Source organism: Actinia tenebrosa, unplaced genomic scaffold (genome assembly GCF_029948245.1).
Source record: "Actinia tenebrosa isolate PJP-AT-01 unplaced genomic scaffold, QUT_ActTen_1.0 PGA_scaffold13__45_contigs__length_12533684, whole genome shotgun sequence".
Lineage (NCBI taxonomy): Eukaryota > Metazoa > Cnidaria > Anthozoa > Actiniaria > Actiniidae > Actinia > Actinia tenebrosa.
In genome coordinates, this window is record NW_028292573.1 from 12,331,707 (window position 1) to 12,359,098 (window position 27,392).

The window sequence follows — 27,392 nt, forward strand, 5'->3', positions numbered from 1 at the left end:
TCCATTATTTGAAAACTTTACTGATCGAGTTGCATTCCAGGAGGAAAGCGCTTTGATTTTTCTTCATTATTCGACCATTTTTTACTAGAAGGGCGTAGATTCGAATGGTATAATTCGGGGATACGAAAAAGCGTTATTAGGTGAGTATATGCTGGAATTTTGTAAACTAATATTTATATTATTTTGTCGTTTATGACAACTTTTTCTAAGATCGATTTGTTCACTAGCCAGTTTTCAGACTTCAAAATGTCTGTTGACTTTATAAATGCAATGATCGGAGATCGTCTTTTTGAATTATATTTTTAGGTTTAAGATGGCTACTGATTCCATACAAGTAGCGATAAGGGTGAGGCCATTGATTCGGAGGTAAGTTTTGGAGATATGGGATATCGTATGAAACATCTGATTCCGCCATTCTTCATGCAGCAAATAGAGATCTATCACATGTTAAAAGCGATTGTATATCATATAAAGGAAAACGAGAAAATAAACCTCTTAACATGTAATAATTTGTTTATTACACATTTTATTACACTTGCAGTTTCCAGTTTACCGTGAAGTGATATTGTATCACTTCACTGATATGGTTTTATTCACGGCTTTATCCCTAAAAAGTGTATAATACTAGTAAAAAAACGAACTCGTGTATGAGTGTATTTGGGTGTTACATAAAATACCGGAATATCAGCGCATTGAAAGAACTTTGTCTATATTTTGCAGAGAGAAAGAATCATCACAGCAAAGCAGCTGGAGAGTGAATGGCAACAGCATCACTCAGATCAGTAATGGCAAACCTTTGTCAACTTCCTGCTTCACTTTCGGTATGTTATAAACTTGATTGACTTCGAATAGTAGATAATGTGAGTCATAAACTGTAAAGAATTCAAGGTAGTGCATCAATAGTGCACTCATTTGCATCGGGGTCTTTGGTGCAATAGTTCCCTTCACAGTCCCCTGTATCATCTTTAAAGGTAACCATGCCTGTGTATCAAAGCAAGAACAACAGTGACATTGCAATGATTAAGAGACCTCTTTAAACACCTTGGACAATTATTCACAAGTCTATCATTGCAAGGTCACCAACATTCTCCCTTCGATGCACAGGTGCTGTAACCTTTCAAGATGGCGCAAGGGAAGTACTGTGAAGGGGACTATTCTTGGAATCAGGATATAATTGATCATTCCCTCCACCCCACAAAACTCAATATGCTAAATTCCATTTAGATTCTGTGAGTTATCTATTGTCTGACTTAGATCAACCAATCAGCTTAGCTAATTTCAGGACTCAATAAAGTTGATGTTTGACTTTGTTAATCCACTGTGATTTGTTGCTTAGATATCTCTTCTTTTTATTGTGTCACTTTAGATCAAGTGTTTGATCAAATTGATACCACAGAAGATGTGTACGAAAAATTTGCCAAACCTATGATCGAATCAGCCATGTTGGGGTTTAATGGTGAGTGACAGTGCTGACAAGGCTAAAAATAATGGCCAGTAAATTGTCACTAGTTGAGACAAATGCCCTTTAAATAGGTCATTCCTCTCGACTGGTCACATGTAGATCAGTCTGATGTGACTAATAACTAGTCATGTCTGACCAAACACCTCTCAGGTCATTCCTCTTGACCAGTCACATTGACTACTCATATGTAGATCAGTCTGATGTGACCAATAGTCATGTCTGACCAAACACCTCTCAGGTCATTCCTCTCGACCAGTTACATTGACTGGTCACTTTGGTATCTTGTAGTATTGGTTTCAATGGGTGTTGCCAAAGCTCAAAAAAAAAAAAAAAAAAAAGGGTGTACTTTTTCCTCTCCACTGACTTTCCCTACTCCACCATGTACCCTATGCGATAATCCAAATACACATCATCAACTTTCAGGTCTCAGGACATAGACACTTAAATCTTTCATTTTCCTGATTACGTTAGAGCTGTGTTCCTGCATCATACATGTACATGGACTGTATAGCGGCTGCCAAAGGCACCTTATTGTATTCAAGCTTGTTAAGCTGAGACAAGAGTGCAGTACTTATACACCCAGGCAGTATATATTTTTTAATACTGTATGTTCTACTTTCTACCTTAGCCACCATATTTGCATATGGGCAAACCTCCTCGGGGAAAACTTACACCATGCTGGGTGACAAGAACAACCCTGGAATCATCCAGCTTGCCATCACAAATATGTTTGACCACATAAATGAGGTACACTAAAATATCTTAGTTTAATAATTGATCTTTTCATTTAACTACAGTGTAGTACTTGATTGATGTTTTAGGGTTGGTTCACAATACCTGTAGACATACTACATGTATGCTATACACTGTATACTCAGGTAGCATCAAAATCAGTAGTGGAAGGGAGTACTGTTGGGTGTAAGTCTTTAAATTACCACATAAAAAACAATGAACCTTCTAATACTCTTTTCACCTATACAACATTTCATCCTCTGTACTGACCCAGCTACAACCTATGATCAGTCAGAAGATCATAAAAGACCTACACTTATTCATTTAGCTATAGCTATGCATCAAAAAACGACAACCATTCCCAATTAAAAAAACATTTAACTTTTGACTTGATTTATAGGATCCAGCCAGAGAGTACCTTCTTGTTGTGACATACATGGAGATATATAACGAGGTGAGTATTGCTTTGTGATAGTGTCATCTTTGGAAAGCAATTTGTGGATTTTGGATAGCTGGGTACCAAACCAGGTAGATGAGGAAATATTTAAGACCTTAGCTTTGTACAAAAGAGTTGGGAAAGGAGTTTCTCTTAGCTGTTGTGTAGAGATACTGTTATTTCAAGAAATATTGAAGGGGTGAATGGCAACAGGTAATAAGTGATAGCTGGTGATTAGCAATATAGGAGGTAGATTATTCCAAGATCCAATAATAGCAGGAATGACTAATATTTCAATAATAAAGACCTTATTATTGAGATATTTAGTTACTTGTTTGTAGGCAAGGAAACCACTAAAAACATCTAGACTGTCAATTTTTCATGTTTTGAATAAATTATGTACACTGTATGCTGCCCCACACTGATCATCATTTGCCTTTCGCCCCTAATGAAATTATGAAATCACAATTGACAACCCATCCAATTATTTACATGTATTTACAAGGCCTTGACTTATCACAACTTAACCAAAATGACTATTTTGATAATAAATCCTCCTCCCTCCTCCTAAGCCTGTACACCCCTCGTGGGGCATAGGCCATCAACAACATCTGAACGCCACAGAGCCTTGTCCTTTGCCTTGTCCTCAAGCTGTTTTCAGGTATGCCCAAGCTTTGATAATAAATAGGGTTGACAATTTTTTTAAATTTATTTTGTTGTTCTTAGGTTATAACAGACTTGCTGAATCCTACAAATAAAAACCTCAAGATCCATGAAAACTCCAAGGTTTGTTGACATGAAAGAGTATTATGATTGAAAAAGAGAACTAGCATTCCTTTCCAAAAGGAAGGAAATGCAAAAGGGATTCTCAAAAATATTAGTATTTCTCAATGACATGCATGAAATTGTACAATTTTCTATTTTGCAACAAAATAAAGTTTTATGATAAATCAATCAAAATATTTATTACAATATACAGTATTTACAACATTGTCTGATCAAACACAAAGCTTTTGGAGGCAATATGCCAATGGCATTCCATGCCTATGCCATGGAAGTGCCTTGACTGAATTCCACCAAAGCCTAGCTACTTTATCACAACAGCAGACTGTACAATTTTGGCATGTAATTTAGAAGCCACTGTAAACAAATCAGTATATTGTTGAATCCAACAGAAAGAGGTGTTTGTCAGTGGAGTCACTCAGTGCCCTGTCAATGGATCTGAGCAGCTGTATCGTCTTATGGTTGAAGGAGAAAGTAAGTTTTTACAGTACATTAATTTTGTTAAATAAATTATAATAAAATTAATGTGAATGTTTAGAACATTTATTTCATAATTCACATGTTTGCATTCAGTAATCATTTGTTTCATAATAATAATAATAGTAATAATAATAATGATAATAATAGTAATAATAATGATAATAATAATACATGTAATACAGTAATAACATCTTTATTTATCCTGATAAAAATCTGCAGTAGGTATAAACAACAGCTGGTGATCAGCAATCTCTTTAGTATGTCAAGTTCTTCTCATTCAAAATCTACATGTACACATTCTTACATGTATTTTTTTCAACTCCAATTTCTTTTTACAGAAAATAGGCACTTTGGAGAGACAAACATGAATGATAAGAGTAGCAGATCACACACTATATTTGCTATTGTAAGTATTGTACATATATGCATGGTCTTATTTAATATTAGTGAGAAGAGATAACTAGCTAAAAACTAGTGTGAGCCGCGTCAGTGTTTCTAATGAAACAGTAATGATAAAAGGGTAAATTATACACTGTAAAAAGATGAAAAAAGCTTTTTTACTCCGACGAAGGACTAGCGTCCAAAACGTCAGTACTTTTTTTCATCTTTTCAAAAGTGGTATTATTCAGTAGTACATTCGGCTCTCACCTCTGAAGTCACAGGCTTGATTCCTGGACTCAGTATTATATATTACGTGATTATGGTTGGTTAGGCGTCTCCCTTCATTTTGACTGTTACAGACTGTATTTTCTCTGGGTTCTCCAATTTTTTAAAATTCCAACCACTCTTTGAGTTAGCCATCCCAGCCTGACAACATTTGTTCCCGATCATTGAAGTTAGTTTAGTATCCCATGTGGACTGGTGAACAAGGATTCAAGAGATTTCAGGGATATTAGACCATATTTCCTAATCCAATAACATGTTTTTTTGTTTTGTTTACAGCATATTGAGAGCCGTGAAAGAGTTGGACCAGAGGTAGATCAAGACTCAGATGATGCTGATGGAGCAGTTTTGGTATCTCAGTTGGTAAGTTTATAAACCCTGATGAAAAAGTAATCATCCTGTTTTAATAAGCTAGCTATGTGGCACACAAAAACACTATTAAATCATGGCATGCGCTGTTTCTGGACACATGTTTGTTCGTTTTTTTTATTACTGTAGTCTCTTGGACCTTTTCTTCCTTCCATGCCTCTTTACTCCCTCCCTCCCTCCCTTTCTCCATTCACTCAAGTTTCCTCCATTTATTCTATTTGTTTTTTAATTCTTCGTTTTCTCATTTTACATTTTCCATCTCAGCTTTTCCTTTTCTCTCTCTCTTTCCCTTTTTCTTATGACTTCTTATTTTGTCCTGGCAGAACTTGGTGGATCTTGCAGGATCTGAACGAGTCTCTCTTACGGGAGCAGAAGGACTGCGGCTAAAGGAAGGGGCTCACATCAACAAGAGTCTTTTTACTCTGGGTTCTGTTATTGCCAAGCTCAGTGAAGGAGAGAGGTACTGTACACTGTAAACAAAATAACAATTAAGAACATGCAAGTGCTTGGAGCAGAAGTTTTAAACTGAAATTTAGGCTGTGCTCATATATCTGGGACATTGTAAATGAGGTTGTAAATTTCATGGGGGTGTCATTAAATACCTTATGCTGTAATCAAAATCAAGGAAATAAGAGTATTTACACAAAATTAAGGACACCTTGGTGTTTTCTTGCAGCTTTGTTCCGTTCCGTGACTCCAAGCTGACAAGAATACTCCAGAGTTCTTTGGGTGGTAATGCCAAGACGGGTATCCTGTGTACTGTCACACCTGCATCTGTTGAAGAGTCTATCAGCACTTTAAAGGTCAGTTTCAAGAATTTAAGTTTGAAAATAAAAAATTTGCAATTTCATTTGTGATATGGTTTTGGCTGCTTTTAGTTTGCAAGCAGAGCAAAGACAATCAAGAACTGCCCTTCAGTAAATGAGGTAATTCTTCAGTATTTTATCTATTAGAGGAGTGAATGTAGTGAATGCATTGCATCAGCAAGTGCGCTACTAGTTTTAGTTTTTCAATTACAAGTGCTCTCAAACACCTACACTGTATTTCGAGTGCTCTCTACTCAACGTAGCTTCGGCTTTCGCTACCTGATTGAGATCGATGACAAAGTGGCCGCTTTTGTGCACGGCAAACTAGACATAAAATTTAGACGTGAAACTTTTACTCAAATCTGTGAAACAAGCTCACAGCTTATGCAACTGAAATTTAAAAGAATGCGCACCAAGTATCAGCGACAAGTTTCAACGTGAAACCATTAAAAACAAACTTGTGTATTTTAGGTACTTGATGATGGTGCAATGCTAAAGAGAATGAAAAAAGAAATCCGAGATCTCAGGCAACAAATATCAAAGGTAATGGAAATCACACTGAAAACTCAGACTGATGACATTCATGTTAGTGCTGATATTGATCATTTATTTGGTATAATTGTAGTTACAAGAAAATACTTGCTTGTCGGAGCTACAGAGCGAGAAGGAAAAGGTGGGTGTCTTGAACGTCACTCTTTAGCATTTTTAGCATTAAGATGTTAAGATTAGAGGACAATTATTGTATAGGCTTTTGGAGTGCACTGTTTTTGTGAGGGCTGTTGTTTTTGTGTTTGATTGTTTGTTTGTGTGTTAGGGGAGTCAGTGGAGCATTTATGGCGAACGCATTTGTTGGACTAAAGTAGTTGTGGCGTACTAAATCTTTTGTGAAAGCAAGTTAATTAACTATGGTGAAAGCAAAGGGAGACTATAAAACAGAACCTACGGCATGCACTTTTGGCCCACCTTTCTACAGTGAGCGGGCGAAGAGGGTCATCTGCTTTCACATCGTTGATCATTAATAGTTCCTTTATTTTCAGTTTCAAAAACAGCTGGAGGATTCCAAGGTGAGTTCGCGTTCGGCACAAAAAAAACGAATGCACTTTAAACCATTCGTAAGGCTGATCGAGTAATTCTCTAATTAAAATACAAAATGATGAAACTTATGCAGAATAGTAGAAGATGAAACGTTCCCAGCGTGCAAGGTTCCATGTACCTTTTATCCAATCAAAATTGGAGTGCGCAGCCGTCCCGGTCACGGTGCAAAGCACGTCTGTAAACTTTCTATAACTCATGCATTTTTCGTACAAATCTGTTCTTTGCTATTTCCTAGGCCAGTTTTCTGCAAGGCTAAGATTTATAAAGAACGCTTTACTTGTTTAGAAAGCTTGTTATATCAGAACCTCTCCTTACGAACACCTTAGAGGTTAAGGACAAAAACTGGGTCGAGTCGTCATTGGAGTGACTTGTGGGACTGTTTTAAAGGTACACTGCACTTAAACGATCCAGTTTTTTCCCCCTCAGCCTTGGAATAGCAAAATCACCATACCTTCTTTGTTTCATAGACCCTATCTCTATATTAAGGATACTGTTTTCTGACCCATCGGTGTCCATATTATAGAGGTGCCACTATATTTATTTCGATTTTCATTTCGATTTTTAGGCTCAACATGAAAAGCAAATACAAAAGCTGACAGCATCTTTCTTGAATTCATCGCGGCTGACAGAAAAAGAAGGCAATAATACCAAGCGCACCAAGTTTGCCAAGGTAAGACACGTTAGACTCAATATGTAAGGTGTTATTGATTTATGATAACGAGCGCCAATAAACAAAATAAATAAATATTTCGTACTTGTTTTATGAAGGTACCACTTAATGGCCATTGGCTGACCGGGCAAATCTATGGTTCTCATTTCATGATAAAATGGAATGTAGAAGTAGATTATTTACGAAAGCACGGGTGGCTTAGTGGTGAGAGCGCTCGCCTCTTACCAGTGTGACGCAGGTTCGAGTCCCGGACTCAGTGTCATATGCGAGTAGAGTTGTTGACGGTAGATATCATTGCCCAATTTTCCTGTGTCGATCAGCGCATAGCAATGACAAAAGTAATGATTCTAAGAAGGCAGAAACCCTGCTTAACGATCCCAAAATATTCTGCGTAGTAGCTACAATCTGCTCCACCTTTCAAAGTGTCCCTTGAGATCATTGTGAAGAGTCTGGTTCAAGCAAGTGGCTGGCTATAAACTCAGACGCTGGAGAGGCTCCTTCGTAACAATACGTTGGATCGACACAAGATCACGTACCTAGCTGTATTAGTCTCATGACCATGAAAAACATTCTAAATAAATTTACTAAATATTTTTATTACAGAGGAGAGAAACTTGGTGTCCGGGTGCTGGCGCTACGTTGTCTAGCAATCCACTAGAATCAGCTGCAGCATTAGCCCAGTCGGTGCTCTCTAACTTCGAGTCAGAAAGATCTATGTCCAGTAGTAGTGAGGAAAGCGATGCTAACCAATCAGATTTCATTAGTTCAAACAATTTCGAAAAGTTATTGGTGAAGGAAGAAAGAAAGAGGCGTAGTGGAGAAAAACTACGTAGGGTTAAATTCTCTGATAATCCACCAAGGTATGGTTTTAATCGTGCTTGTGTCCTTCCTTCCTTCCCTCCTTCCTTCCTTCCCTCCTTCCTTCCTTCCTTCCTTCATTCTTTCTGATCTCCTCTCCTCCTTCCTCTTCTCACTCCTTCCCTCGATCCAATCTTTCTTCTTTCTCTACTTCCTTACTTTAAACGAGATAAGGACAAGGCTTTACTCACTTTTTGGTTTTGTTTCTATTTCTTCAGTTCGTTCTCCCGCCATCCTTCGATTTCTGTGTCTGAATTCGTAGAAAAAGAAATCCAAACGGAGGTAAAGAATAATTAAGTATACACTTTAATTTTATAGTCCAACGCGCAAAAGTATGACCTCATTTAATGTATTTGCATACTTTTACGCGCCTCATTTGGTAAGACCAGCCAGCATTGCATCGAAATATGTTGGTTTAATGTACGAAAGCCCGTGCATTGAAGTATGTGAATACATTAAAAGCTGTAATACTTTTGTGCGTTGCGCCGTAATTCCTTCTTCAACCAGCAAAACATTTTTCTCCCCCTGGGCATCTGCAACTTTCGAGTGACATTGTTTTCCATCTAGTGATTGGATAGTACGGATGATGTGTGATGAAACCTATGGGGTCTTGGATTCAATTTCTGAACTAGGTTTTATACGTGTTTTTCTATGTGGTTTTCTATGTGGAAACATCAAGGAAGCATGCAAGCGGTATACGTGTTTCCTCGTTTAGCCAGGGCTCAATTTCCAATCTGCTTCTGGGTAGACTGTTAATAGTCCCTTCAAACTCATTTGCATCAGGTTTGTCCCCCATCTTGGAAGCGCAAGGTAGAGGAGGCGTTACTTAGCTACTCAGTGGCTGTTCTTATGCTCGTGTTATATTGTTTTTACGACTGGATGGTGTGAGCTTTCTTACTTCCTGGTCACATGAAACGATAATTGTATAACCTATATGATTTATAATTTTGATCTATAGGACAATGATGGGGATAATCACTACAAGAATGAAATAGAAAAACTTCACATCCAATTGATTCAAATGAAAAGGGAGAATGAGGATAATCTGGTAAGTTTTGTCAAGGAATGTGTATTCCAAGTAAGTTAAAAGTGTAAACACACGTTCCAGTTATTCCCCTCTCTTGCACTTTCTCATTCTTCCTACCTTCCTTTCCTCCTTCCTCCTTCCATCCTTCCTTCCTTCCTTTCTTCCTTCCTTCCTTTCTTCCTTCCTTTCTTCCTTTCTTCCTTCCTTTCTTCCTTTCTTCCTTTCTTCCTTCCTTCCTTTATTCCTTCCCTCCTTCCTTCCGTCCTTCATTTCGCCAAGAGCGAAATATCATCGAGAGAGCTCATTCGGTCGCTCATCGAGGGAGCTCATTTCCTACCTTCCTTCCTTTATTATTTTTCTCTCGTCTTCTATGCACTGCTATGCTATCCGGTACAGTACTCTTGTCTGCTCTGCTGCTAGCAGTAAATATCTGTAAAACGCCTCATTTATATCATGATGTATCTGTAATATTTGTAGGAATTCATCGATCAAAGCAACAACAACTTGGAAAGATTGATGAGCGAGAAATCAGATTTGGAAATGGTAACGTACCCCTTTCTTTTATATAATGGAAATATAATTTGGCAAATATTTGAATGCGCGCATTTGAGCTTACTGTCTCTCTCATCTTCTTTTTACATAGAAACTACGCTGTGTATTTGATGAACTTAGAATCGCAAATGATGAAAAAGAAAGATTACAGGTTTGTTTGAAAACATTAATGGTTTGGGTAAAAATGTAGATTGGAATATGTAAGGCAACATAGGCAAAATATCGCGCTAAGTACTAGAACATATAATCCTTTTTTTTTTTTTTTTGGTCTGTCTGGTTTCTAGCTAAATTTCTAGTTAAAAATATTGCGCGAGAATTTACTCTCCATCCAATCAAATATCCAAAACACAAAAAAGAACATGGCGAGCACACATTCACTGCACTGCCCGACCAATCAAATTGCGCAAGAAGAAAAAAAATAAGCCAATCATTTAAAATTGTAGAAAACATCACGGTCACGGCAAGGCACACATATTGCACTGAGCTTTTCACAGGCATACACAAACTGCTCTATCGCACATAAGGTAAAGTCCTGTTTGAGATTAAAAAAATTTAACTATAATAATGAGTCCTTATTGATTTAAAGAATGATGACCAAATAGCCAAGTATAGGAATGAAATCGAAGATCTGAAAATCAAGATACTGCAATTAAACAAAGAAAATAACGATAACCTGGTAAGCAAAAGATAATAAGTGACACGCTCTGCAACGATATTATTATTATTATTATTATGAGTTTTATTATTGTTATTATTATTATTATTATTATTATTATGAGTATCATTATTATTATTAATAATATTCTTAATAATCTAGATTATTATTATTGTTATTATTATTATCATTATTATTATTATTATGAGTATGAGTATTATTATTATCAGTAGTTTAATTTTTTATCGTTACTTTTTTTCGAGTCAAGTGGCAGTCAGTAAAGCCTTCCTCCTTTGCATTTACTTATTTAAACCTGTCTGTGCGAACTGTATATTTTCAGGAATTTATCGACCAAAGTAACAATAACTTGGAATGTTTGTTGGATGAGAAATCTGAACTTGAGAGGGTAAGTTTACGTGTTATGTTTTTTCTTTTTCCTCTTTTGTCGCTATTGTTGTTGTTGTTATTGTCGTTGCTTCTGCTGCTGTTGTTGTTGCTGGTGTTGTTGCTGCTGCTGTCATCGCTTCTACTGTTGCTGCTGCTGCTGTTGTCGTTGCTGCTGTCATTGCTGGTGTTGTTGCTGCTGGCCTTGTTGCTGCTTGCTGCTGTCATTGCTGCTGTTGTTGCTGCGCGTGCTGTTGCTGCTGGTTTTGTTGTTGCTGCTGCTGTTGTCATTGAAGCTGTTGTTACTTGTAGTTTTTGCTGTTATAGGTTTAATCTGTTTTCTTGTTAATAATCACGAATATCTTACGCCCGGCTTTCAATACCTTTTAACAGAAACTTCATTATGCGATCGAGGAACTTAAATCCGCAAACGCTGATAAAGCAGCACTTCAGGTAAAACCCTTGTAAACCTTTGTTTTTTTCAATATAAGTGGCTGCCCACTAACACGTGTATGAGAAGCCGATTTATGCCAAGAAAAGTTCTAAAATACGACCCTGCATTTTTGCAAGTCGCTATATTTTCAAGTCATTGAATTGTTTATTATTCAACGGAGAAGGTTATTGTAAACAATGATGAGTTTTGATTGCCAAACAGGATATAGTGTATCCGTAATACGTCCTCTTAGAGCAGTTTTAGTATGACTATGAACAAATTAATGGATCTCCAGTGCCTTCCGTGACCGTGAGCGGGGTGCTATGTTCAAGCATTCTGATTGCTTGTGCAGTCATCTCGCGCGCTGTGATTTGTTGAACGTACGTTAATTTTGTGCCTTAGTAATGCTGTGTGGTTTCACAGTCTTACGGAAGCAACTCTGTTTCCACTCTAATAAAGCAATTACATGTATTTTCACGCGTGTCGTACTATAGGAGAGCGGATTTGCGTTCTGACGTGTAATATTTCATATATTTCAATTCTACAGGTAAAGGTCAACTCACTTGACAAGAATGCAGAGGAGGAAAAATTACAAGCAGAAAATAAAGGTACAAATATTAATCTGGAATTTTCTAAATTTGTGCTCATTTTTGCCTGCGCTGACAATGTCATGTCAGTTAATGTTCTGCGGTGTAATAGCTTGCCAGCCAACAAATGCCAGACACATCCTTATAAAATACTCCATTTTATTCTTAATGCCATTTCTTCTGTGACTGCAGCTGAAACTGCACCTTCTCACCAATATCGAAGTGGTCGTTTTATTTCTGTTTTTCATTTTGACGCAACTGCTCGTTTTAAAGGGTTAGGCATACTTGACTGCATATGGCCTAATTGGAATTCAAAATTGATTTCGTTATTTTTTATTTAGAACTTCGGGAACGAGTTTCTGAGCTGCAAAATGAGTGCAATCTAGTAAACAGCTGTGCAGAAGACTTACAAGGAGAAGTCAACGAAATGAAGAAAGAAAATCTTGCTTTAAAATCACGCCTACAAGAAGATGAAAAAGTTACAGAAAAGAGACTATCCCTCGAAGCAAAGGTTGAAGATTATGAACAAAAACTAGAAGTCGCTTTGAAAGAGATCTCACAGCTCAAAATTAGCTTAGAAGAAGAAGTAAAACTCAAAGAAGAATCCCTTAGCGAAAGTAAAAATTTGAAAATCTGCGAATCCTCGTTGAAAGAAGAGCTGGAGAACGAGAGGAATATCTTGTATAAAGAGAGAGAAGAGATGGAGCAGTTAATACTGGACCTCAAGGAAAGTATGATCGATGTGGAGAGCGAGAGAGCCTGCCTGCAAGAGGAGTTCCAGTGTCTTCTCTTAGAAAAGGATTCAGAAATTACCTCCTTGTTAAAAGAGCTTGAACAAGTGAACCAAACTTTTAGTGATTTCGAGGAAGATAGCAGAGAAGAGTTTGCGTCAATGACTAAAACGTTTGAGGAGCGGGTTTCCAACAGAGATGTAACCATTTCTAAGCTCGTTGAAGATGTTGCCAAGCTTAAAGAAAGTATGGTAGGAGCTGAGAGTGAAGCAAGTAGAATGGCGGACTTGGAGCTTGAGAAGGAAGCTCTATGTACAAAATACGAAGAACTTGAGCGAACAAAAGACCAGCAAATGGCAGAGCTGAGACGAGATGTTGAGCTTAAAGAAGAAGAACTTGGCGCTGCGAAAGAAGAGTTGAATAAAATTGCAGAAGAAATGGAAAGACAAAAGAATGGAGCAAATGAAGAAGTAAGGTCCAACCCTGGTATATTTTCGATGTGTATTTGTCTTCAAATTTTGTTATTTTGTTATTTCTGTTCTGATTTCTTGGGGGGGAAGAAATAGCTCTCGGGATTTGTAACTTGAATTTATTCACATTTCATGGTCAGACATTTTGGGCAAAGATTTATGTAATATCATATTTAGTACTCTTATTCTTTGGTTGAATGATCAGTTGAAGAAGGAGCTTGAGAAGTTGAACGAGGAAAATCAAGCACTTCAGGAATCCCTGGAAAAGTAAGTACAATGATCAGAGTTACGTGGACACATGGGGAATGGGGCAGGGAGGTGTGATTTGGTGTTAGGTTGCCGCAGAGGTATTGAACTCATTTTTAAAACATGGTGATGATGATGATGATGATGATTTTATTGTTGCAGACAATGATAATTATGAGTTAAGAGTAGTGATAATGGTAGCGGTGATGATGATGATGATTTTATTGTTGCAGACAATGATAATTATGAGTTAAGAGTAGTGATAATGGTAGCGGTGATGATGATGATGATTTTATTGTTGCAGACAATGATAATTATGAGTTAAGAGTAGTGATAATGGAAGCGGTGATGATGATGGTGATTTGATGTTGATGGTGGTGTTGATGATGATTGTTTTGGTAATGGTGATAGCGGTGCGCTGATGATCATGATGATACTGGTGGCGATTATAATTCCGAGTAATTAATCTTTGTCTATTATCCATCATCGTCTTCCTGTTTTATCTTCCAGAGTCACCACTGAAAGAGATGAAATCAAGATCGAGTTGTCTAATGCAATAACTGATGTAAGCGAGAATACCTTTATGAAACGTGATAGCGTTTCCCTGAGTTCAATCAACGCAGAAAAAAAACCAAACAAACGAAACCCAAAACCCTGAGTAGCGTCCGTGATGAAAATATTGCCCTAAGTTTTTAACTTTTAAGCCAAAAAACCAAATGTCTTAGAAGTATTGGTCGCGTATATGTAAATCAAAATAGGTGGCCTAAGACGACGATTTGAGCGCATTTTTTATAACATCTTGTAAAGTAATTTATTTGTTCTTTCACCGCAGTCTGTGAACATTCAGAAGGATATATTTGAAGCTCACCAGAAGGTGACCAATTATAAACAACGCATGGAACAAATGAATCAGGAAAACGAGGACTTGTGCATAAAGGTACATTTCAATTATTATTTATTGTTCTTGAGTCAATGTGAGGAGTACCCATCCCGTGTCCCCAGTCACCCCCCCTCCCCCCCAAAAAGGAGGAGGACATGGCATGCTAAGCATAGATTTTTGTTTGCTAATCTCTTGCTCTCTATTACTGAGCGTCATGCACTTTAAATAGAATGAGGATGAGGACAAGAGGGGGAATAAGACAGAGGAACAGAGAGGAGAGGAAGGAGGAAAGAAGATACAGAAACAAAAATAAAATAAAACGAGGCTGGTATGGGAGAATATACATTTATTCTAACCGCACTCTTTACTGGTGTTGTTCACAGGTAACCTCTTTGGAAGAAGAACTGCTCAACGCAAAGGAAGAGCTAATAATGGCTAAAGTAAACACTGCCCAAGAGGACTCTAATATTGGTGAACAATTAGAAACCAGTGAGGAATATAGAAAAATCGTAGAGGATAACGAAGAGTTAAATAAGTTGAATATTGAGCTAAAGCATGCTAATGAGGATTTGGAAAAGAAAATAGAATCTTTTGAAGGTAAAAAAAAAAAAACGTTTTACAGTCAAACTAAGAAAACCGTGAACCCACAGAAAACAATGTTTGACATTCCAGACACATTTTAGGTGTTCACGGTTTTCTTAGTTTGACTGTAAAAAGCTGCATAAAAATGTGGAAATTGTGAATAAGAGGAACTTTAAGGCTTTCCTTACTTTCTTTGCCATTCTTTCCTCTTCCTTTTTCTTTCTCTCTATTTCTTTTTCCTTTTCTCCTTTTTTGAGGTGATTTATTCTTTTTCCATCCCTCTTTTTTCCTTATTGTATTTTTTATTGTATTTTAATTCTCTATTTTTTCTAACTCGTCTTTTCTTTTTCCTTCCTCTTTCTTCCCTTGCCTTTCCCCTGTTATCTGTTGACTTGTCTTCTTTTTGCTCCTTCCCCTCTTTGTTTGTTTTTATGTGTGTGGGTTTTTTCCCCCCTTCCCTTCTCCTCTACTCTAATCTCCTCCACTTTTCTTTCATTCTTCTATTCAATCCCATAATAGATAACTCAACATTGTTTTACTCCCTTTCAGATATTCCAGTGCTAAAGACTCAACTGGAAGCAAAACAGCAAGAACTTCAGGATGTTACCCATGAACTTGAATCTGTGAGACAGTCAAATAAAGAACTACAGAACTCCATGGAAGAAATGAAAGGCAAAGCTGTTGAATTGGAAGAATCTCGTCAAACGTTAGAAAAGAGCCTTGCCGACAAGCAAGAGTGTTACGATAAGCTGTGTAAAGAGATGAATGAATACAAGATGTTGGTGACTGGTGGACAGACACAGAGTAAGAAGTTTAATATTGAGTTGGAAGAACTAAAGAAGGAACATGATGAAACTGTGCGTGAATTGCACAATGAACAAAAAGGACACGAGGCTTTGAGGTAAGGAGTCATGTTGCCGGATATTTCATATTTACCCCGATTTTCTTTCTGTTATTCTTTCTTTAGTTGCTTTTTCCTTTCTTCTTCCCTTTCCCTCTTGTCCGTGCATCCTCATTTTCCCCTTAAAACCTCCCGTTTCATCCTTCCTATCTCATTCCATCGCGTCTTTACTTCTTTCCTCTCTTTCCTTCATTAATAATGTGTCTGCCGTCCGCCTTGCCTCATTCCTCCCTTCTTCATACTTCCCTCTTCTACTTCTACCCCTCCTTCCCCTGTCCCTTCCTACTTCCTTATTTTATTCCCTTCCTCCATACTCCCTCACTCCCTACCTCTCATGCTCTAAGATCTTGCGCTTCATCCCTTCCTTTCCCTCTTTAATTTCCTTCTTTACTGATTGCATGTTCCTCCACCATCTTTACCTCTTGTCTTTTTCCTTTATTTTTCTCTCATTTTTCCTTATTCTGAAATAATATGTGATATGCTTTTCAAGGACAAAATATGAACAGTTAAAGGAGCAAGTTGAAGAAAACAAAGTATCTTTACTGCGCGATAGTAACCGTGATCTAACCCAACAAAAACAGATCGACAAAATGAGATCTGAACGACGCGAAACCATCTGCGTACAAGCACAACTAAGAAGTGAACTTGAGAAAGAGAGAGACGAAAAAGAGAAAAAGGTACAACATTTTTTTAGTATCATCGTCTTCAAGTAAAGTTTTATTGATTTATTCATTGAGACTTCATCGGAAGTTTGCAAACTTTAGTAGGATAAGTTCTTTCCATAGCATAATTTCAAGCTCGGAAAAAGAAAGCTGTGGGAAGATAGGAAAGAAGGAACTAAAGAAAGCGTTCTTGTAGAAAGATGATAAAATTATATCGCAGAGTTCCCTGTTTAATATTATTTCTTTCTTTAGTTAGCGCATTAATTTTAAGGACAAAAGAAAAGAAGAAGAAAAAGCAATCTTTTTTTAAACATTCTGTATAATTCTGTTTGATCCTATTTAGATTTTGGAACTAGAAGCTCGATGTCGTCATCTAACAGCCGAGAAAGACTTGGCCGAGCACAAAACCGAGGTATCCCACAAACAGTTAGAAGATATAAAACAGCAGATGAAAGATATGGAGTTACTTTACTCTCAGCATTCCAAGTCGGTGGTGCCAACTAGTGGTAATGACAAATCTGCACATCGACTGAAACAAGTTGAATTCAATCTGGATATCACGAAGCAGAAGTTTGAGAAGGCAGAACTGAGGCTGAAGGAACTTGAACAAGAGAATAGACAGGTAATTTTTTAAATTTAATACTCCAGGAAATCCCGGAAGTACGTCCTTAGGACTGGATATTGCATCGCCCTGATCAATCCACCAATAACTTCTTTGTGGTGGCGGCAAAGTGACCATTTCCTCGCGTGCGTGATATTCGAAAACGAGTGTAATCGCTCGAAAGCAACGCACTGTATTGCATTGGTATGACATTTGTACATTGATCATATTCTTTTCTATATAGCTGAAGGGAGCTGATATAAGGAACGGTGCCTTGAAGGAAGAACGAGACGTCATCAAAGCGCAGCTCGTAACGAAAACCGAAACACTAAGAGAAACAAATCGTAAAGTCAACGACTTGTCAATCGAGGTCACACAGCTGAAATCGCACATCGATAAGCTGACAAGTGAAACGAAGAAGCAGAAGGTAGATCTTGAAAAGAAAGTTGAAAAGATCGAAGACTTAGAAATCCAGCTGGTTCAGTTGCAGGATTCGACCAACAGTACCCAAAATTTCGACGAAGAAAGACAGAGTCTTAGGCAAGAGATTGAAGGGCTGGCAAGCAGGCTTAAAAGCAAGTCCATGAAATGCGAAGAACTTATGTATGAAAATAAGGAATTACAGAACAAGAATCCCAAGAAAGCTTCTTCGAAATGCAAAGGTTGTAGTGAACTTGAAGGCTACAGGACCCAATTCCAAGATGTGGCCCAAAAACTTGAGAAAGTCCAAAGCAAATTTGATGCATTGAAGGTCCAGCATGAAGAATTATCCTTTAAGTATGATGAACAACTAATGAAGGCAAACGAAAAAGAGGTAGAGGCTGAAGAAGCTGTTAACTTGAAGGAGGAAATTGCGAGATTGAAGGCCGAAATTCTTAACTTCAAGAACCACAAGAAGACAGATGGTGATGTGCAAACAGACAGGGAAAACCTATGTCTGACTGATAAAAGCAGAAGTCACTTGGAAAACCAGGTATTATATCATTATAACTTTTCTTAATTCGGCCCTACTGAAACGAATTTCGTATCAATAAGAAACCCCATCCCCGAGATCCTGAAAAACTATGCAGAGACTACCGCGGACTGTCTAAAATACAACTGCAAAAGGAAATGCAGTATAAAAGACAATTCCCGCCTGTGTTGCAACAATGGATGGGTACTTCATACTCGCTTTATGGGAAACTTTGCTCGGTGCCCTATTTTGAAACTCCTTCAAAATGTATTGTCATTCTAAAAAAACTAGGCTGATCAAACGCTCAGGCTATGGCTAACTCACACAGATGCAATTGTAATTTAGCGTGTTAGGTTTTGGGGATGGAGGAAAACCCTCGAATCAAGGGTGAGCCCTAAAAATTCCACTTTTATGTGATGCACTGTTATGAGTCTGGGAATCGAACCATAGACCCCAGAGGCGAGTGCACAACTGCTCTGCCTAGTCCCTTGATTCACATGAGACTACTTTAACCTAGATTTTTTTTGTCTATTCAAGGATGAGATGATTAACAGTCTTAATATAACGATTCAGACCAAAGATGAAGAACTAGAGCACATGACATTCCTGATGGATGAGCGTGAACTGGAGATCAACGAGGTACGTCACAGCTTGCAGGAATACGCGGAAAACTTGAAGCAAATGAAGGAAACGATCAGAGAAAAGACCGAACTATCTGATGGACTCCAGTGTGAGGTCGAGATATTCAAGATGGAATTAGACGAGGCTAATCAGGGGCACAATGAGGCTAAGAAATGTATTGAAGAGTTAAGAAATATTATCAAGGAACAGGAAACTGAACTGATCAGACTAAATGAAAAACTACATGCAATGAAGGACTCACAAGGTGCGGGACAGGCAGACAATGACTTGATGTGCACTGTGGATCGTTTAAAAAAAGAACTCGAAGAAGTCAAGTCCTGTAAGAATGAGACGGAACAAATAAACTTGGAGCTTGAGAACAGATTGAAGGAGGATGTTCTTGGAAAACGAGGGGAAGAGGTTCATCTCGAGCACGCAGAACTCAAGTCAAAACTTGAAAGCGCACAGCGGCAGATTGAAGAACAGAATTGCAAGCTAGATGAAGCGTCGGCAAGTGTCGAGGAGTTGAGAAAAGTCATAAGTTCTGCCGAAGATGCTAAAGAGAAATACGAGGAGCTGCAAATTCAAAATGAGGATCTCCAGACCCAACTCGAAGCAGCACGGCAGAAGTTTGAAGAACAGAATTGCAAGCTAGATGAAGCGTTGGCAAGTGTCGAGGAGTTGAGAGAAAGTCATAAGTTCTGCTGAAGATGCTAAAAAGAAATACGAGGAGCTGCAAATTCAAAATGAGGATCTCCAGACCCAACTCGAAGCAGCACGGCAGCAGTTTGAAGAACAGAATTGCAAGCTAGAAGAAGCATCTGCAAGTATCGAGCGGTTAAGAAGGGTGATAAGCGAGCAAGAAGAAGAGCTCTTCAACGCAAATGAAGAGGACAGTGAGAGTAGCGCTCGTCTGAAAGAAGAATTAGAATTGACAAAACAAGAAGCTGAAGAATCCAAGAAAATTTTGGAAGAAGAAATACAGCTTAATACTCAACTGAAGGTGTTTTTGAAAGAAAAGGAAAACGAAGTTGAAGAATTACTGACCAAAAGCAACGATGGGAATTTTATTGAAGTCCAAAACAAGTATGACCAAGTGAAAGCAGAGCTAGACGAATCCAATAAGGCTTTAATGCTTAGCGAAAATGAACTTGAAATGCTTAGAAACAATTACGACAACTTGAAAGAAGAGTGTCAAGAAGCCAAGAAGATGGTGGCAGATTTTGAAACTAGAAATGCTGAGCTTCAAAACCTCACAACAGAAAATGGCGAAGCATTGCTCACAGTACAGTGCGAGTTAGAAGACGCATTGAGAAAAGTTTCGTTGTCTGAAGAAAAGGTGGAAGAGTACAAGGCAAAGCCAAGTCTGATTCAGAAACGTGATGGTTCAATGTTTACTGAAGGTGAAAGCCATGGACAATTAGAGGTCCATCTCTTGGCAAAACAAGCCGAGTTGGAAGATCTACAGGGACAGTTGATGCCACTACAACGAGAAAATGCTAAGCAGGAGGAATCGCTACAACAACAGCGTAAGCAGCTGACAGAAATGCAAAACTCACTCAAAGCAAAACAAATGGAATGCGCAGATTTGAGAGAAAAAATAAAATCTGGGTTTGATGTCAGCCAAGAGAAAGTTAACTCACTGAAGAGTGAAATAGCAGAGATGAATACTGTTTTGTCGAGCGAGCGCCTTCTTAACGAAGATCTTCGAGAAGAGCTGGAGTCGTCTAAGAGGCATACGGCAGCTGTTGAGGATGCTCTACAGAAGACTCGAAAGCAGAAGATGGAGCTGGAGTACCAAATCCATCAAAATAGTGGAACGAATGAGGGACAGCTTTCAAAGTCACTTGCTGATGCAGAGGCTGAAAATACTGCATTGAGAAACACGTTGAAGCACTTGCGAGACCAACTTGAAGAACAGCAAACAAGTCCGGAGACAACAAGCATGGCTGAATTAGAAAACGAGACGTTGAGAAGTATCATCAAAGAAAAGCAAGGTAAATTTCTTCCTCGTCTTTAAGCCCATTTTCATGATCACGTGACAACAAATGTTCAAGTTGTCTAGATTTTTTACTTCTGTTGACAGAAAATTGCTGACTCAGACCGAAATTTGATTAACGGAGGCCAAAAATCAAGACGACTTGAATGCAACCTTCTTAAAATTGTCTTGAATGCGATGCTAACATGGATATATATATATATATAAATATAAAAGAAATCCACAAATTCCATAGAGAAAAAGTGTGATTTTTTTGTATTTTCATGTTGGCCTTGCATCCACAATTTTTCTGAAAAGGGTCCATTATATCTAACTGTCTGGTCTTGTAATCATGGAAAATTGAAAAAATACAACAACAAAAACAAACAAAAAATTCCAAAAATTCCATCGACAAAAAGTGTGATTTTTTTCTATTTTCATCTTGGCCTTGCATCCACGATACTTCTGAGAAGGGTCCATTATATCTAACTGTCTGGTCTTGTAATCACGAAGAATCGTAAAAAATTAGAGTTTTGGAACATTTACGATGTAATGTTTCAAATACGAGTTGCTGTATTCTTTTGGGGTTTCAAAATCCGATTGGAATTTCAAATGTCGAGGCGTATACAGTGACGAGTATTTGACACGACATCTTATACTCTTTTTGTTATGTTTGTTTTTATTTCAAAGTTCTAGTACTTTGAAATATTTCAACGTCGGCGTAGTAGGACTTTGAAATATTTCAAATTACTAGAACTTTGAAATGGTCGCGGTCGTATTTGATGGGGGTTTCAAACTACTGCACGTGGTACAAATAAGAAACCCTGGTTGGTCGATGAGCTCATGAATTATTAATGAGTATAAGATGCCCGGTTTGCGTGCGCTGCTAATGCAATATCCATCTATTTATTCATCCATTCATTTGACTAATCAATCGTTCCTTATTGATATGTTTATTTTAGCTGCACTAGACGAATACTCTCAGAAGATACAGGCCTTGGAAAACCTTGAAAATAAAACAGAAACCGAGGTAAGGGACTTGTCCTAACCTGTTCATTTGCGATCAATTAAATTCGAAATATATATACCTATTTCAAGGGCGATAAGCGATAGACAACAGGTCATTTTCCAAGATGCAAGAAAAGTTGGGATGACTTCTTTTTCTGCTTCTTATTCTTGACAATGCTTAGTGTTGAGATCTTCAAGGTTATCATTCAAATTATTTTTGCCGTCGTTTTGATTTGTCAAGATAACTGCAAATAACTGCGTACAAGTATTGGTCTGCTCATGCGCATCACGGTTCAAAGCAGTTTTTCTTCAAATTAATGCTTCAACCATTAGTTCCTTAGATCGCCCTTACAATGTAAACAAGGAATGCAATTGTAATTGGTATCAAACGAAGCTCTGCTCCTGCGCAGTAACGTTGCATTTGTCGACATGGCTCGCTTCCCTGTGCTGTCAGAAAATGACTTGGCATGCTTGATACACAGCGACTGGTCACATTTTAGTTTGATGTACTATAACCTAACTTTTGCCCAAATCTTTTTTAAAGGGTGTGTCTTATGAGAAATATAATAAAGAAACAAATCGACTGAAGAAGATTATCGATGAAGTTCAAGGTACGTCTAAAAGTCTCGTATTTCACATAACACAAGTAACTTTTCATATTCAGTAGCTTATGTTATTTTAGGTTTTGCATCAAGTTTTTACTTTCACATTTCAGATGAATTAGATGAAGCTTTGCTCAAGATAAGTACGTTAGAGGGAAAAGAAAAAGAGGTAAGAAACGTTACTATTGGCCTGTTTCTCGAAGACCGCCAAATTTACAGAAAGAAGCAAATTTTAAGACACTGTGATGTCTATTTTGGTTATAGGGTGTCTCATGGGAAGTACACGACAAAGAAACAAACCGATTGAAGAAGATCATCGATGAAGTCCAAGGTATGCAGAAAAGATTGGAGTCATTTTATTTTTCGACTTCCATTTTTCAGTTTTATTTTTCCACTTCCGTTATTTTAATGGGATGCTTTATTCTATTTTTATTAGATGAACTCGATGACGCTCTAATGAAGATACATAGCTTGGAACAGAATGAAAAAGATGTAAGAAACATCGAAAAAAAACCTTGAATTGTTTTTAGAATCTGAAACCCTTACTCACACAGACGGAAACATGAAACAGCCTCTGGGCTGATCTAAGTCAGGGCACTCAACAATCGATTTGGAATTAGGCTCGTTTGGTTTTTACATCGTAGTCATAAACTTTAGTTTTTTGAAGAATATGAAGGGACGATTTAAAGCTATAATGCTCAGTGTAAACTAAAACAATAAAATCACCTTTGATATGTTTTATTTCCAATAGCACAATAAAGACGAAAGGATCACCCATCTTCAATGCATCATTGAGCAACAGAAAGGTACTGAATCAGCTCACCCACGCTCAGGTTGTCAAAACGTCAGTCACATCAAACAGTCCGTTCTCAGGACTACATCCACCCTGGATGATCATAATACTTCGATTAACACACTTTTCTTGTATTACTCAGCTTGGTCCTTATATTTTGACATTTCATGATAGAAATCTGTGGACGAGCATTTCAATGGAGCGCACAGAATTGTTTATTATATCCATTTTTCCTTGCATAGTTGAACTAAAGCAACAAGTCCTAAAGATTCAGAAACTAGAAGAAGGAACGGAGAAGGAAGATAGCGAGGTAAATGGGATTACTAAAAAGTGCTTTAACAGTTTTCCTGAATACCACGTCATAATGATTTTGATTTTTTAATGATTGTTTTGAAGACTGTCTCTTACGAGGAATACGACAAGGAGACAAATCGACTGAAGAAAATTATTGATGAAGTCCAAGGTATGCGGTTTTTGCAAAAGCCAATCTTTTTTTCACATTTCCGGCTGCTTTCATTGACCACTTAAACCATAGAATCAATAAATACAGACTCAGCTGTGCAGTGCTCATTAACAGCAGTTATCTTTCCTCACACCTGTGAGAGTAGAGCTGCACTGAGTCTGTATGTTGCTGATGCTTATACTGTACTTGTGTCGCAGACTCAGCTGTGCAGTGCTCATTAACAGCAGTTATCTTTCCTCACACCTGTGAGAGTAGAGCTGCACTGAGTCTGTATGTTGCTGATGCTTATATTGTACTTGTGTCGCAGACTCAGTTGTGCAGTGCTCATTAACAGCAGTTGTCTTTTCTCCCACCTGTGAGAGTAGAGCTGCACTGAGTCTGTATGTTGCTGATGCTTATACTGTACTTGCGTCGCAGACTCAGTTGTGCAGTGCTCATTAACAGCAGTTATCTTTCCTCACACCTGTGAGAGTAGAGCTGCACTGAGTCTGTATGTTGCTGATGCTTATACTGTACTTGTGTCGCAGACTCAGTTGTGCAGTGCTCATTAACAGCAGTTATCTTTCCTCACACCTGTGAGAGTAGAGCTGCACTGAGTCTGTATGTTGCTGATGCTTATACTGTACTTGTGTCGCAGACTCAGCTGTGCAGTGCTCATTAACAGCAGTTATCTTTCCTCACACCTGTGAGAGTAGAGCTGCACTGAGTCTGTGTATGTTGCTGATGCTTATACTGCACTTGTGTCGCAGACTCAGTTGTGCAATGCTTATTAATCAAGCAGTTCTCTTTCATATTTTTACTTATTTTTTCTCTTTTTTATTTATTTATTTTCTCGATATTTTAGATGAGTTAGACGATGCATTGCTAAAGATCAACTCATTTGAGACCAAGGATAAGGAAAATGAGGTGAAGGAATTGATTCTAACATTGTAATACTGCATTTTGTAAAGGTGCTGTCTTTGCTCTTTGGAATATGAAAACCTTTGGAGTGTAAATTTACCAACACTCACATGTTATCTATCTCATAACTCCTGACAGGTTGCAAGGACCAAGTTTTGTGAAGCATTGAATGAGATTCAACGGTTAAAGACGATTATTAGATCTATGAAAGAAAACAAGACAAACACGCAGCAAGGTTAGTCCATAGGAACAGATATATTCATCAGAGTTTCAGTTCCTAACTTTATACTAACACTATAATCTTGTAACATTAATACGTAAGTGCCACAAATTTGTTCTAAATAGCACTCATAGAACAATGGGAAACAATTGACATGTTGTACTATTTTCGCTGGTTGAAGTAAGTTTAGTACTGTTTCATGCATTGAATATGACCACTTCAGAGTTTGTGGGACAAAAAAGGTTACAACTTTGTTTTTATGTCTACTAAGACTGAAGCAAGTAAAGCAGTTATTTAAAGTAATCTTGGTTGGCTGTTGCATTTTAATCCCAATTTCCCCCTTTTTCATTGACAGAGGAAAATCTTGAATCTCTTCGCATTGAGCTTGCCGGCAAAAACATGAAGATACAGGAACTTCAATACAAAGGGTTAAAAATAGTAGAAGAAAATGAACGGTTAAGAAAAGAAGTGGAATATGGCTACGCTAAACTTGCCAAAATGAAACATGAAGTGAGGAAACTCCGAGAAGAATCGACACAGGAGAACACTGTACAACTAAAACCGTGAGTACATTAACAAGTAGCAAGTGTCGTTAAGTTGGCTTTTTTTTTTTTTTTTTTTTTTTGCCTGCTAAACGAAAGATCTATAAAAGACCTCTATCTTGGGTGTAATCTTTTTTCAATTTCAGACCACGTGTAATTTCTTAGGGTATCATTTGAATAGTTGCGCATGAGAAGACACACGAATATAGATACGACCTAAACAGAATTCTTTATCCTAAAGAGAATGGCACGTGGTCTGAAATGGAGAGACATTATTTACACCCAAGATAGAGGAGATATTTTTATTCTTTTTTAAGGCTTGTGCCAAAGAAAGTAATTGCTGATCAATCACAAATTCGATTAAACCCGATTCCACAACTTGAAAACTTTGTTGGACATAGTTCCTAGCTGAAGCTTAAAGATGAAAATGTGCATGAGCTACGACTTTTCTCTCAACCTAGTTCTATATATTTGGTTCCAACAGGCAATCGTCTACAGAAAAGAGTGATGTTGGTGTCGTCTCCAGTGTGGTTGTCTATTCCCTCAAAGCCAAGGTTGGGCAGCTTGAATGCGAGAATGAAAAACTGAAGAAAGAAAAGGAGCAACTGGAGAAGGACAAGGTTACATTGTCGCTGTTAAAAACTGATGCAGGGTAAGTTGGGTTTTTAATGGGCCGAATCCACTTAGGCGTAATGTTTTTCCATTTTTATTTACGACTCGTCATGCCCTTGAGAATAAGATTCTGTGCTTGAGTTGTACCCATATTCACGTGTCTTCTCATACGCAAACGTTAAACACAGAAATGGTCTGATTAAAAAGAAATCTCAAACTCGTGGTCTCATTTGAAAAAAAAAAATCGTTTCACACAAGTGGATTTGGCTATTGATACATGCACTGATACTTTTTTGATGGTCCTGATTTTCTAGGGCTTTCTTGATTAATTTGAACCATTTTTCCCATTTTCTTATTATTCCAATTATCATCCAGTCTTTTTTCCCACTTTCATTTATTTCATTCTTCAACCTCATATTTCCTTCCACTTCCCTCCTTTTTATTTCCTTCTATTTCATTCCATCTCTTTTCCCATATTCCCATGTTTCTTTACCTTCCAATGAACGAAGTTATTAAGACAATTTGTGAATTAAGTGACCGGGACAAAATAAAAAAATAATGTCTCTTATTATTCAGAAACCAAGTATCACGTCTGACATCTGAAATCCGACATCTACGAAAACAAGTTAAAGAACTCGGCCGTGCCTCTCAACATGTACTCGGTATGTAGATTCAGTTTTCATCTTTACTCGAAACTATGGTGCATGCTACTTACCAACCTTTACAGTTGTTATATTCATATATCAATAAGGCACAGAACAGAAGAAATCCCGGAAAAACGTGCAGAAAACAGTGCATTTTGGACTTGGTATGCAAACTTGCAAAAAAAAAATCGTCATCAAAAATAGCTGCATTTAGAGACACTACGAGTAAACTTGCGATGTGTGGAGCTGTCTTGCTCGCCGAAACATGAAGGGCACTATTTTTGTCACGTCACTTTTATATTAATCTCTTTGTTGTCACACAGTTCCCAGTAATACCCAGGATGATAGTTCATTCTGCCATACGCACTCTCGCTCAGAACCAAACAGCGACAAAGGAAGCAGCAAGACCGTAAGAGAAACAGAAAATAGACCAACGCAATCAAACTGGCTGTCACCATCTAAAGCTAATGAGATGTTCCAAGACCAACCCAATCAGTGTCAACACCAATAATGATAGGGCACGCCAGGATGTGGCCAGTCTTCAGCCATGCGCACTGTGTAACCTCCCTTGGTCGTTGGCTGCCATCGGAATTATCCCATTCACAGTTCCCTGCGCCATCTTGAAAGGTAACCGTGCCTGTTCATCGAAGCAAGGACGGCCGTTCTTGCTTCGATGCACAGCCCACGGTTACCTTCCAAGATGTTGCAGGGAACTCTGAAGGAGACTTTTGGATGAAGGGTAAAAAAGGACCTAATTTTTTTCCTGATGGTTGGAAAAGACATAAAATGGAATCTAAGTGGTTGGCGCAGAAAAAATGGAGATACTTGAGGGGGAGGGTGGGGGACGGTGTTGATCCAATGCACCTGCCATGTTTCGGTTCTGCTGGGAAATTTTCGTCCTGGTCATAGTTGTGTTCATGTACATATGGCGTGCTATAGGTTTGTACATATAATGATATTACATAATTAAATATTACGGCTTTTTTTTCACA

At 37.9% G+C, this 27,392-nt stretch overlaps 1 protein-coding gene across 1 annotated transcript; it reads left to right on the forward strand.

Annotated features, from left to right (window-relative positions):
- The first annotated feature begins 34 nt into the window (after positions 1-34).
- On the forward strand, positions 35-27,392 carry LOC116295394 (uncharacterized). The gene is given in 51 exon segments (XM_031703187.2): positions 35-140; positions 307-366; positions 721-821; positions 1,367-1,456; positions 2,091-2,209; positions 2,595-2,648; positions 3,357-3,416; positions 3,806-3,887; positions 4,232-4,299; positions 4,836-4,919; positions 5,249-5,385; positions 5,602-5,728; positions 5,804-5,851; positions 6,203-6,274; positions 6,357-6,404; positions 6,769-6,795; positions 7,392-7,496; positions 8,100-8,356; positions 8,573-8,636; positions 9,313-9,402; positions 9,859-9,924; positions 10,025-10,084; positions 10,520-10,609; positions 10,929-10,994; positions 11,366-11,425; positions 11,953-12,013; positions 12,334-13,193; positions 13,399-13,460; positions 13,950-14,004; positions 14,272-14,376; positions 14,703-14,916; positions 15,451-15,802; positions 16,293-16,479; positions 16,808-17,086; positions 17,310-18,038; positions 18,555-19,341; positions 19,343-20,635; positions 21,579-21,646; positions 22,169-22,235; positions 22,340-22,395; positions 22,491-22,557; positions 22,663-22,718; positions 22,978-23,032; positions 23,262-23,329; positions 23,416-23,482; positions 24,327-24,388; positions 24,521-24,617; positions 24,958-25,165; positions 25,629-25,796; positions 26,333-26,418; positions 26,724-27,392. Coding segments are annotated over 50 exon segments (8,325 nt in total). The 5' UTR covers positions 35-140; positions 307-313; the 3' UTR covers positions 26,912-27,392.